This window comes from Battus philenor, unplaced genomic scaffold (assembly GCF_028537555.1).
Source record: "Battus philenor isolate CCGP_79_NKW_IND1 unplaced genomic scaffold, ilBatPhil1.0.hap1 SCAF_4, whole genome shotgun sequence".
In the NCBI taxonomy this organism is placed as follows: Eukaryota; Metazoa; Arthropoda; class Insecta; order Lepidoptera; family Papilionidae; genus Battus; species Battus philenor.
The window spans coordinates 12,367,231-12,380,844 of NW_027181704.1; the positions used below are offsets into that span (position 1 = coordinate 12,367,231).

At 32.9% G+C, this 13,614-nt stretch overlaps 1 protein-coding gene across 9 annotated transcripts; it reads left to right on the forward strand.

Moving 5' to 3' along the window:
- Window positions 1-1,937: 1,937 nt before the first annotated feature.
- Window positions 1,938-12,313, forward strand: wupA (wings up A). 9 transcript variants are annotated; one of them, XM_068772038.1, is made up of 9 exons: window positions 1,938-2,041; window positions 3,510-3,548; window positions 4,714-4,731; window positions 5,037-5,165; window positions 5,246-5,369; window positions 6,876-6,976; window positions 9,149-9,192; window positions 9,623-9,764; window positions 10,147-10,302. In XM_068772038.1, exons 2-9 carry the CDS (start codon window positions 3,534-3,536, stop codon window positions 10,189-10,191), a joined length of 618 nt encoding a protein of 205 aa, XP_068628139.1. In that variant the 5' UTR covers window positions 1,938-2,041; window positions 3,510-3,533; the 3' UTR covers window positions 10,192-10,302. The 9 variants fall into 9 exon arrangements, with proteins under 9 accessions (XP_068628139.1, XP_068628141.1, XP_068628135.1 ...); XM_068772034.1 differs by lacking the exons at window positions 6,876-6,976; window positions 10,147-10,302 and adding exons at window positions 6,051-6,151; window positions 11,943-12,313 and having other exon boundaries at window positions 1,939-2,041; XM_068772032.1 differs by lacking the exon at window positions 10,147-10,302 and adding an exon at window positions 11,943-12,313 and having other exon boundaries at window positions 1,940-2,041.
- The last annotated feature ends 1,301 nt before the right edge of the window (window positions 12,314-13,614 follow it).

Consider the following 13,614-nt stretch of genomic DNA (forward strand, 5'->3'; position numbering starts at 1 on the left):
TGCAAAAAAAGGATTTTTAATAAAAATTTTTTGGCTGTATGTATTTCAGGTTATGTATAAACGAGAAAGTTGCCTAATAAGTAAAACAGAAATTTGATTGAAACGATATCTTTTGTACATATTATAATACACATGTATTCTTACACATTTGCGAAGTAAAAAAGCTTTCACATATTTATAGGTATTAAAAAATTTAATAACTTAATGGGAAAATACCGAAATTTAGGCCATGTGGCTTTCTTTGTCAGTCAACCGGCAAAAAGAATGTTTGGCAGACGCTTTAAGGTTTAAGATAAAAATCATATAATTTTATTATTTTTTTCAAAGAGCTGAAAATCACAAGATAGGCCTAGGTAGGTTAGAACTTTCCTCTTAGGATACAGTCAAAACTCATGTAACGAATTATTAGACCTCTTCATGTTTGTCGAGTAGTTGTAGCCTAGTGGTGGAGGACTGAGACTTGATCGTAGGTCTCGGGTTCGTTTCCTGGGACACAATTATATGTAATTCACACTATATGTATTAATTACATAGGATTCCCACTGCTCATAAATATGTTTTCAGAGGATGGACAGCGGCGTCCTCTGCGTACTCCCCCTTGCCAAGTGTGGCGATTATGGTAAATCCCTCCATAGATAACTTTGGTGGCGGCCTATGTTTCGCAATGGGGGTTTATAACCCGAAAATTATATTTATTTACAAATTTAAAATATTCTTTTTTTGCTTTTACATAAGGCTTAGCTTATATTGTTCAACATTCTTTCTAATTCGTAACGGAGTAATGGTAAAGTATCCACAGATTTCACTTTAATAAACATTATTGGTTTTTAATTTTTAATTTGTCGGTTTTTAAATAGTAATCTATATATAGCTCCTACACAAATATGGTATTAAATTTTCGCTTCTTATTTTTATTGTTATCGTTAAAGTTTTCCTTTACATGGACCATATTTTTATTTTTTGGGCGGCTTGTCCCCTATCGGAGATCATTTAGGTGGTTACCTATATAGTGGCAATATGACAAAGATAACAGTTGGTAGTTCTTTATTAGTTAAAGGGTGTAAGGTTAGGTTAGAGAGTAGGCATACTGCATGATTGAATTCCATTGTTATTAATATTACTTTACTACTGGTATGTAACAAGACACGTAATAAGGTGTCGAGCGTAGATATGAAACTGTGTTGAGTATAATGTTGCAAAACTTTTTATTTCTACATTGTCCCATTAGTTATGGTAAGCCGTATTACCTTACGCATTTTAACTTAAAAAAAATAAACTGCAATTATAATTAGTGAAAATAATCCTTTTTAAATTTTGTTGACTGTCGGTAAATATCAAGTATTAGTTACAGTTATCGTTATTGGCTGTAATACGTCAAATATCTATGTAACGTAATACAGGATAAAATTTAATTCCATATAGAAAATTATTAATTTTTATCTGTCCGTTACATTTGAATCTGAAAATGATTTCTTTGCTATCGTAAAATGTAATATAATATTAAAAATGTTATTATAATATTGAAGTAGTAATACGAATTGAATATATTTCATGGGCTTTTTACTTGTATTCTGTAAAGTTGTGTAATTTAAGAATGTGTTAATAATAGAATTTGAGGTCACTGACAGGTGGGATTTAAAAAATGGCTGAGTTTTAAATATTCAGATCATTTATGTATATCGGAGAAAGAATTGGTACATGCTATCATGATAGGTATTTTATATAGGTACGTGTTCAAATTACTGATGTCCACATGGCAAACGCGATTTGAAGTTTACGAGGTTCCGAGTTCAAAACTGGAGCTTGGATCTCGTGTTATTTCGGTGTTGGTGTCAAAGCGAAACTGCTCTAAAAATGTCTGCGCGGAAAGCAGCATAGCCCAGAAGAAGACGGGAGGTGCGCGGGAGACGATCGCGGAGGGGAAGGGGAAGACGCCCACGCCTTTCCCGCCGCACCTTGCCGCCCGCCCAGCGCCAGTCAGCAACTGTGGCTCGTGTTGGCTGAACCATCTTGTAGGGCCATCCCCTTTCTCTTGCCGTAGGTGAGTGGTGACATATTTAAATACTAACTAAGAAAGTAAAAAAAAAATATTAAAGTGATTAATTGTTCAGTGAAGTGCAGCACATTTTTGTGCAAAAAAATACGAGATCGTCTAAACACGTGTGCGTTGATGTTCAATTCGTGTTCTTGGTTGCTGAATACCTTCGTTATCAGTGGGAGGAAACGGATTGCGACATAACCTTGGTCTAAGACGATCAAGACTTCAACGTACTTTACTTTCCTTAAACTATTATTAATATTAAATTTGTATTATTAATTTAACTACCAGAGAGTACATCATCTCCATATTTTTATACCTATAATATTAAGTAAAGAGTTTTCGTAAAGAAACGTATGTACACATAAACGTACATGAACTAATTTTGCATTTTTGCTTTAGTTTGTCATTGATAATTTCTTTTCACCGTTTTCTAGATACAAAAACCATAGTTTTACATTACATGCGAAGATAACATAAGCCTCATGTTGCATGCGTCTTGCGTCATAACTGAAAAACGTGTAACCGAAGTAGCCCGTACATGCGACCAAATTAGGATACAAGCTGCGCGACCCGAACTATTTCAGTCGCGTGCGCCTCCCGAATTTCACCGAAGCTCACCGAACGTAACCGAAGTTCCGCGCCGTAATAATTACGAAATGTAACAAATGAAAAGCGATTTCATTTATTTTCTCTTTTAGGAATTTCTTAAATGACAGTAAAATTCACAATGAAAGGCGTAAACATGTATAAATATCTTTTATAATAACAATAATGATATATTATTTGCACTCAAGAAAATAATAATTATTTAACTTACCATAGTGGACAAAAACCCTACACTAATAATAAATACACATACTATTTTTTAAAGGAAGAATTCGTGCAGGTTTATTCTATAGTAGCTAAGAACGGAACAGTGTCCGTGTTATGCGCTCGTTTTGATGAATAAGAAAAGGCTTTTAATTTAAAAATACGATAAATTGAAGAATGAAAAATGATTTGAGGTACTATGGCATTCATGGTATCAAATGTCAGTTATTTCACACCTAGATAGCGAGTTGGACATCGGCCAAAACGTTTCATATATCCTTCAAGTTTTCGTGTTCGCCAAATACGTAATTTTTATCTTCGAAGCGATGTAGGGGATACTTAATCATTTACAATCACCTTTTTTCATAATAGCTTTTTCAGTTATTTCAAGGTGATTTGAATTTTCTTTTATTTATACAGATATCTTGTTTTGTAGAAAACCTTAAAGAGATACACATGTTTAAATACATTTTGTTTATTCTGCCTTGGCCTTGAAATAATTTTTTTTAAATTATTCTAAATTTTATTCCTTTCAATTTTATTAGATTTACTAGTTTCTTAATTATATTTTTTCATTAATAAATATTTTTTTGAGTTAACTATAGTAGATTATTATAAAATATTACTCTAGTGTGAAATAATTTCATTTTTGTTTTAGGAAACTCTAACCAACACAAACAAAATGGCGGATGATGAAGTGAGGTAATGTATCGAAGACTTTCATTATTTTTTTTGTACATTCTAATTTTAGTTTCTTTTAACTTCACTCTTGTAAACCAGCCAGTTAAAAATTAAATAATAGGGCTATATGAGTTAATCAATAAATTATAATAAAGTTTATAGAAATATATGTAGATGGTTAATGGATCTTTAAAAGTAGTAATTACACACTTTTTAAATATTCATTACATAGAATACAGAATATGTAATAAGTAAGATAGATATTTATTCATAAATGTTAATTATTATTCATTTATCTAATGGTATGTCCTGTAATTTACATTGTTTCATTGGACTATCATCATTTGCTGCATTTCGGTCACCGTTGGAATCAATTATGCGACGATCAATCAACAGTATTGAGTGTTATGTCTCCTCGAGACAAAGGTAAATAACTAATATATACTAATCTACTTACAAAATATACCAACAAACTATTCCTACAAACTATCACGTCGCTTTTTACGAAAGTAAATCAAGACATATAGTCTCAAAAATAAATGTTTGAAAATCCTTTATATAATTTAAAAAAAATATTACGATAAAAAAATGAAGTGAATTTCTGTTACAGCTTAAATTATGATTAAAATAATTAAAAATATGTTGTAAGTGAATTTTCGTCACACGAATATATGTTATCTGTTCTAATGAAGCTTTCTCGATGTTTATTAAAATCAATAATTTAATTGTGCATCGCAAACTAATAATCGATTTAATGAAAACACATTTGTAAATACTGAAACACTGAAATACACTGCAACACACGCACTAATAACCAACAGGCTATGTAGATATGCTCGTGATTAACTACATTTAATTTTTCGAGAAAAAAGAGAACGAAAAATAAATGCAAGCTTTTGCAATGAACCACAAGTAAATCTATATAATGCCATGCCCGTAGTAATTCACAGTGGCACAAAACTCACCGACTGGAATAATTGGCAGCAGATTTTAAACCGTTTTATAACTACAATTGTTTCTTACTCTCGCACTACTTATGCTCTATAATCATACAAATATATTTAATGTGATTTGTTCTAAAATACTTTTTGAAAAATATGCTAAACACCAAGATAAAATTTATAACAATAAAATAATTGCTTTATGAATTTGTATTAATTTATTTATTATTTCTTTTACAGAAAAAGCGTCTCGAGGAGGTAATGGAGTCATCGGTGTAATTGCAAAATCAGAGTGTTACTCTACATTTTTAATTAACGTTTTAATTATAGTAGCTAACTGTTTAACGTCGTAAATATTTATTATTTATCAAATTTCTAGAGTATAGTATTTCAGTAAAGTAGAGTATTTCACATAGAAATAATTTAAAAGTTAATTTATTTCAATATAAATTTATTATTTACAATTAGTTTAATGATATAGATCATTTTATTTTAGTTACTTTAATAAAGTAGGTAGGGTTCTAATATGAATTAATGACTAGCTTTGATTTATATATCTTCAGGCGAAGAAGGCCAAACAGGCCGAAATCGACCGCAAGCGCGCTGAGGTGCGCAAGCGCATGGAGGAAGCCTCCAAGGCCAAGAAGGCCAAGAAGGGTTTCATGACACCTGAAAGAAAGAAGAAACTTAGGGTAAGTCATTCATTATATTAAACATAAATTATACTTGATTAAAAGAGTTATTTAATTCAATATAATCGTTATAATAACAGTTGTTGCTGCGTAAAAAAGCCGCTGAGGAATTGAAGAAAGAACAGGAACGCAAGGCAGCCGAAAGGAGGCGCATCATTGAGGAGAGATGCGGTAGACCCAAGAACATCGACGACGCAAACGAAGGTAAATGTAGCTCTGATGATAAGGCTACTATAAATATGATACATATTTTTATTTAATACAATTTATATAAATTTTTTTATGAATATATAGAAATCGAGGCAAGAAAAATTAAATTGGCAATATACAAATTGTGATTGCCATGCAATGATCCACTTAATCACTATGTATGTCGCATTATAGATGCTATTTCGAGAGTTTGCAAAGAATACCACACCCGCATCGCCAAACTCGAAGATGAAAAGTTCGATCTGGAGTACATCGTTAAACGAAAAGACATGGAGGTAGCCAAACGAGCTGCTACCAAAGCACTCCCTTTTGAAGAACTCACAAAACTTACAAAATCTTACTTTCATTTAACTCTGTGATTTTTCAAGTGCCGTTCTGTCTCTATTGCGTCTGTTTAACAACGGATAACTAGTCTAAAAGTGTGTTGCCGCTGGAATCCTCTCCAGGTTGAGGTTGTCTTTTATACTTTCTAATTTGTCTATCTATCCTTCTAAGCTGTATGTGACGTCGTTAATCAGTCGTGCGATTCATAACTTATTTCCTATTTTAAATACAATTAATTAATTCCTTTCTGAGACTTACTCGCTTTTGCGTGCTGTACCGTCACAGGCTGTTAGGGATAGGTCGGACGGCCGTAGTGATCGGTAGGGGAGTAACCTTTCGTTGATGTTGTAGCCGCTCTCACGAGCATCATAACCGGCTACTATCAGCGTATCAACAAGCTCGAGGAGGAGAAGTACGACCACGAGATGGAAGTGGCGCGCAAAGAGCTCGAGGTCTGACCTGGTTTGGGCGCTAAGCAATTCTTACATTACGCTCTCCGTTTGAGTAGTTCATGCCGAATCTGTGACTAGAACACAATTTTGTTTTCTCAGCCGACTCATTCACATTACGGATTTAAAATATATTTATTACCTTGAAACCTTAACTAATGTGGATAACATTTATAATTAATAAATATTAGTGTTCAATTCATTTTAACAACAACGCCCCGTTCTTCCAAAACCGGAGCTAAAACTATATTGTAGATAATGTCATCGAGTTTTAATACTTTAGGTCCCACTTAGAAATTATCACGTAGCTTCGCTTTCGCTTGTTTCCTAAAATTCCAGTTTCGCGTAGTACACTACCCACAAGTTGTCAAGGCGGCAAACCATAAACCGATGTTATACTATTCCTAAATATCATGTTGTTTTTCTTTAGCGGAACTGCAGACGATATGTCAAATGTACTGGCAAAGAATATACGAGCTCGAGGGAGATAAATATGAACTAGAACGAGCTAGCGAAATTAAGAAAATGGAGGTAAACTGCATACTAGGATTGGGAATGCACATGAAGTGAAATTATTTTTATATTGAGTTAGTTGTTGCGATCTTACGATAGTTGTTCGGCTCACCGCACACATGCACACGTCGCTCCGACGACAGACGTAGACCACTCACACAAACGCTCATGATCATTACGCCGGTTCAATAATCTGTATTTCCTTTTTCTATAGAAATGCTCAAGAGAATAATACAGGAGTATTATGACCGCATGTATGTGTGTGAGGGCCAGAAGTGGGATTTGGAACATGAAGTCAGGAAAAGAGATTATGAGGTATTGATCGATACTTTATAACCATTGTGAATATCACGATCATCGATACTGTAACAAACGTGCGCGTGTCAAAGTCGTGTTCATCTTTTGATAACGCTTTCAAAGTTTACCGACTGTTTGCTGAGTTGTAAATAACGGTGACGTCGCGGTTCGCAAGCGCTGTGCTAGTAGAATAGGATATGTTCGTGTAGGCGTTGCGCAAACTGGCCAGGCCCGGTGGGGGTGCGGTGCAAAATCGATCTTGACTGACCGAGACGCTTCCCGGAGGTGCAAGCCGTCCATCATCTGACATGGAACTTACACGATTAACTACTCTAACTATTATAACTGCCATCAGGGTAACAGTAATACTGCATTCACCAATCGTCGTACCGCTGACGTCGATGCATGCGCACATAACTTCAGAATCATCTTCATTCTCTCGTTTCCCCATTTTATTGGTCGTTGTTCTCATTGTTGTCATTTGTAGTCAATGTAGTTTCTTTATATTTATGTTATGTTTAATCATTTAATATTTTATATTATCGTCTAACAGAATAAACTTGGTGCATGATTTGACTAAATTTAGCTTCGATCCCTCTATTAATATCCCTAAAATAGTATGGCACTTTAATATGAGAGTGTTGAGAAAAGGAAATACGGAGACTGACCTTCACTGGATTTGGCCGTGTGACGCTTTGTGTGTTTCTGATTTAAATAAGAACCTGCTGAATTTTCTCTTTTTTATTAAATTAGCAGTGCCGTTAGAACAACAGCAACGGTAGTGTAGCTCCTCTATTAGCACACGCAAGTGCAGTAAACGTGAAACTTCTTGTTCCAAATCTCAGAGTTTTAACGCATAATCCGTTATTTGACACGCGATATGTTTGCGTGTTCCGTTACTAAGATGTCCTGTGCACCTTTATTTATAAAAACCCTTATTGTCCTATTAGCCGACGAGTGTAAAAAATGAAAGTGCCATGCTCTGGTCGATGTTGTCCGTTCCTTTCCCTGACGTATCCGAGGGGTGGCGACCTACGTTGCACCAGTTTGAACTTAGCGTGTACGCGAGGTGTTCCCGTCTCCCGACACAGCAAATCACTCACACATTTTTATTCCATTTACGATCGATTTTGCACCGTTACTCTGTTACACACTATGGGACAATAAACTTATTACTTTTGTGTCGACGCGTAGCGATTTTGCGAAAAAAGAAGAAACGTGTCCGTGGAAGTTCGAACATTGATTCAGCGCACAATATGTTACATCTTGAATACTGAATAACTATTGTATGTTAAATATTGAGAAAACAATGTTGATATTTTATAAGAAACTAATGAAACACAAAAAAAGTTGAAACAATGAAAGACATGAACAATTACAAATAACAAGCGAAACTTGTGTTGAGAGAAACCCAGTACACAGGAAGTAATATATTGTATGCGCTTGTGTTAACGCACATGTAAATGATTATGCACTTTATGTAAATATTGGTATTTACAGAGGTACAGGTGCTGCAGACGACCAGCAACCGAAATACACGAGTAGCTAGCTTGCACGAATAAGTAAATTCAAAATCATATAAGTAGTGATTAGACATTTTATAAATGAAAATACTAGGATAAGAGCACAAATTATGTCAAATAGTTTAGGATGTGGGATCTAATTTCTCTGTATGTAGTCACTGTCAGCCTTATGAAGTTTATGTATATTGCAGCTCGCAAATAACCCCGCCTAATCTTTGCTCAGTTCTGTACCTTTATATTCTATAATCACTATTTCGATGATAAAATCTTTTAACATCCAAACTTCACATTGTATGTGCCTTTGTTAGATTTTTTTTCGCTTTAAATGTTTTTTCTGGCTTAAGTAGTATATGTATTGCATGCATTTGATTTATTTCTGTTAAGTTTTTTCTCTTCTAATTTCATAAATTTTTTCAATGTCTCTCGTGTCTCACTATTTCACTTTTTAAATGTTATTTTAGTGTTTGTTGTAATTTAACAATAGTGATTGTTATATTTTTAAATTAATTGTTACAATAGTGATTTTGCTATTTTTTTCTATTAGTTTTTCATTTTATCCTCCATTTTAAATGGTTTGTCATATTTTTCCTTCATATATTTAATAGTGTTTACAGAGTTTTCCAATAAGCTATCTTGACATAATGTAACATGTGTTGCTATTTAACAGATTGCTGACCTGAACTCTCAAGTCAACGACCTCAGAGGCAAATTGTGAGTATCACGCAATAATCAAAAATTTAGTTTTAGAATTAGAAAAAGACATTTGTATTTTAATAAAACCATGAATGGATAAATGTTAAAAAAACTTATCGGTATTAATGTCTGAATATGATATAATAATCGGAATTTAAACCATTTTAATAATCTATAGTTATTAAGTTTGATAAAGCCTTTGATAAGGCCACCGATAAGGTTCCGTAAGAAAGACACGGACCGGTAAACGCAGAGTAGGAAGCCCATGCACTAGGTGGACAGACGTAGCCGGACGCTTATTACGCTTATCGGGCATCTAGTCTAGCTTTCTCCAACAGCGTCTTATGTCTGAAGTACTCATAGTTTATTCATTCGAGCAAAATCAGAATGAAAAACCAAATTTTGTTTAACCCGTTTAATCTAATAATTATTCATTTTTTTGTTCTAGCGTTAAACCTACACTTAAGAAGGTGTCTAAGTACGAAAACAAATTCGCTAAACTCCAGAAGAAGGCAGCCGAATTCAACTTCCGTAACCAGTTGAAGGTCGTCAAAAAGAAGGAGTTCACCCTCGAAGAAGAAGACAAAGAGGTAAATAGTTTTGCAATTATTATTGCAGATATTGGTTAAATATAAACTCGTTATATTACATAATAGTAGTAAGTAAAAAAATTGATTAGATTGGCATTTAAGGAATTACAGAAAATAATTAAAATATGCGAATGCATGCGTTACAAGAGAGTCGAAACAAAAATATAAAGTAAATTTTTCATGACGTACGATGATTTAAACTGTTACTTATTACGCAGTGAATTAAGTCTATAGACAGGTGTGTATCAATAAGAATTTGTATTAAATTAAAATATGTAGTTAGATTGGTTACATATCGTTTTCGAGAAGTTTCTTATTTTTCAAGTTTCGCACTAAGTCAATGTCGAAGAAATACATCTCTTTTTTACTCGTATTTTAACAGGCTAAGAAAGCGGAGAAAGCTGATTGGGCAATCGGCAAGAAGTAACCAATCCCAATAACAACTGTACTCATTCGTTTTCTTCATCACCACACAATTTGTGATGTCTTACTTATAATTTATCCGTACATTATAAAATAAATTTATTTATAATTTTTATTGATCATTTACAATTTTTCATAAGACACCCAAACAAGTAAAATGAGGTGAGAACAAGTTTCTTGAAGGGATTGAATGCCGCTTCATCACTTACATTGTGTATATTGCGTATGACAACATTATATAACAAGACCCCGTCCTCATATATTTGTGGTATTTAGCGAATCGAGTTTATTTTACTTTGATATTCTTTCCCCGTTAAGCTTGGCACATCCTGTTGAATTTTTGAGCTTTAAAGTTTAATTTAAATAATTTCACAGGTTTATCTGACGCAGATTGTGACTAACATCGTAACCTTAATGGCATACGCCATAAGGTCACTTATGAAGTGTTTTTAACTAACTATCCGAACGACCAATATAAAAAATTTATCATGTAAAAAATTGCCGTAATTATAATCACTGTGATGGTATCAAGTTTGTAATATGTCGATCAAAATTTTCATTGAATTGAAATCTATTCGAATGAATTTTGGACAATTGGAACGTGAAAATGGAAATTTACCAAAATTATCTGATGTATACATTGGGTATATTATTGATTTAGATTATTAGACCTTATATAATTTCGTGCGATATTTCGCAGGCTGGCGGTGCAGGAAAGGTAAATATAGGAGTCCTTGAACGATAAATTAGACACGGTTTTCGATTAGTTGTTTACACTGGCATGTTCCAAATTATTCTTAGAACGGTTTTGGCATCGACCTATTCATAGATTAGTGTTACGTAATGTTCAAATAGACGATCATTGGCACAGAATCATTAAAGTACTGAAATAAATGTACATAAATTATTTGAAATCTTTCCATTTGCACTACGTCTATCTATATCTACAAGGAGTAGATTTAGAATTAAAATTCTATAGCTATCGTATTGTGTTCGGAAATATTCTTGCGTTTAAGCTCTCCTTTAAATATCCTTTGTGTTGCTAATATTTTATCTAGTTATATCGCATTATACAGTTAATGAATATTTTTAACGTACCATCTGTTGACAATTAGCTAGATGAAATATAAGTACTAATTTGATATACAACCAGCCTTTAGATAGCACCCGACTACGCTTTTTAGCAAAAGTTATAGACATATGTACAAAAACGCTTCGAAGTGTGTATCGCTTATACAATTTTTGTTTGCAACAACGTTTTATCGTTGCAATTTGTGAGCTATACGACTGTAAATTATATTTAGACTCTGCTTAATAGTATAGCGTGCAAAATTTTGACCGTTTTGGTATTTTGTAAAAATTGAAGTAAGAAGTGATTGAATAAAAAAAATTAAAATGATGAAGTACTTATATGAAATATTAAAGTCTAACAAACTAAGCGGTATCATTTTTACTTCAATTCAATTCAACGCACTGTATTATTTATACCAACACACCCTCACATAATATATATATATTCAATTCCATGATTATTTATTATGCACTTTAGTTGACAAAGCGTTAATACGCTGTGTGAAGCTTGACAGTGATATGTCTCTCGTCAGCATAAAAATGCAGAGTCGAATTTTACTCTAGTATATTTACAATAAAGTAATATTCCCTTTCATATTTTATTCATATTTTAAGCTGACGTTAGGGGCAGATCACTACAATTATATTCATTGCACATGACTAATAATTATGTTACCCCCACAGAAAAAGCCAGACTGGTCCAAGGGCAAGCCAGGAGACCAGAAGGTAAAAGAAGAAGAAGTAGAGGCATGAAGTGTTAACCATCCCCCACCAAAAACTATAATGTGACCATATTGTATATCCATTGACCATTCAAGCCGTATAGTTCAACATTATGTGATATACCTATTCCTAATATACGGCTTTATCTGACCTGGATTTCGGATGCCTTGTACAACCTACGGCAAATTCCTCCATTATATGTATGTATTGTCTTGCGACAAACTATTATATAACATTTCGATAACGTCAACACAATTAAATGATTATTTATTTACGTAAATACATTTTTGTAAGTTAATATAATAAAAATTAATTTTCTGTACTATATTTAAGTTTGGTTGTGATATCATTTGTTTACCCTTTCACCATCCTTGTTTATTTTAATCCCAGTTTCATAATGATATTTCCTATAGTTATGTAAAAAAGTCCACAATGTTTATTAAAGCATGCCAACATGTTTATTACCTTAGCAGAATCAATGTATTGCTACTGAAAAAAATACTGGAAGTTATACTGTAAATGTAAGTATGAAAGTATATTTTAAGGTAAAATTTTGTTTAATGTTTGATGGGTATAATATAAAATGACGGAACAAGATAATTTATACTATTTAGTACGTTTTGCCATAGATATAGCCTACTGTAGGTTCATGTTGAACGAGGCTTTAACCTTGATATTTTGAAAATTTATATCCATCTTGGATTTAGATATAATATACATTGTGTATATGTTTAAAATGATCGCAATAGCTACATAATTTTGACCAGTTTAACAATGGAAATTTTGTTTTTTTTTTACTCAAAATTGATCAAGGGTTCACATCAAATTTTTTATTGTTTTAGAAAGAGTAAAGGTAAAACAGCAAAACGAACGTATTGGAAACACGTCTAAAAGAACGCGTATATTAATACTACTATTATCATTTTTAAAAAGGGGATATTTGTTTAATCACGTCGTTTTATGCTGCATAAGATTTTTCGTCATTTTAGTCCATATACGCCCACTGCAAGGCATAGGCTCCGCCTAAAGACATCTATGGAATATACTAAATTAATTACATATACCGTAATCGCCACCGTTGGCAGCGGGGCTGGCAATCGCAGTGTGGTATTAAGATAATTATAATTAAACAAAAAATAAGCAGAGGACGCTACTGTTCATCCTCTGAACCGAACTTGTTTGTGAGAAGTGTCAATCCCATGTAATTAATTCATAAAGTGTGAATTATATATAGGACTGTATGCTGGGAATCAAACCCGCGACATATGATTGGAATCTCTCGCTCGTGAAAGATTTATTTAGTTCAATATATCTTTAAGATAATCCCATGAAAAAATTCAGAGGTGTAAAATTGCACGATCGTGTTAGATTATTTACAGCTTGATTTCGTGAAATATATAACTATAGCAATAATAACATTTTATTCATGTCGCCATAAGGAGTTTGCGTCAATACATATTTTGAAATACAGTTATTGAAACAGTCAATAAAGAAAAAAGTAATTGCATACTGAAATTTTAAGAAAATCAAAAAGTATAAATCAGTTAATTTATAATTTTTCTCGGAGAATCATATTGTTATTTTAATTTCATTTTTAATAAACTATATTGCATACTCTCATGTTTGCATCGTT

What these genes read in the sequence shown, in the direction of transcription:
- wupA (XM_068772034.1), top strand. An exon ending in CATCGACGACGCAAACGAAG is followed by an intron (nt 5,370 to 6,050) that starts GTAAATGTAGCT and finishes TTGATGTTGTAG; the next exon opens with CCGCTCTCACGAGCATCATA. An exon ending in AACGACCTCAGAGGCAAATT is followed by an intron (nt 9,193 to 9,622) that starts GTGAGTATCACG and finishes TTTTTGTTCTAG; the next exon opens with CGTTAAACCTACACTTAAGA.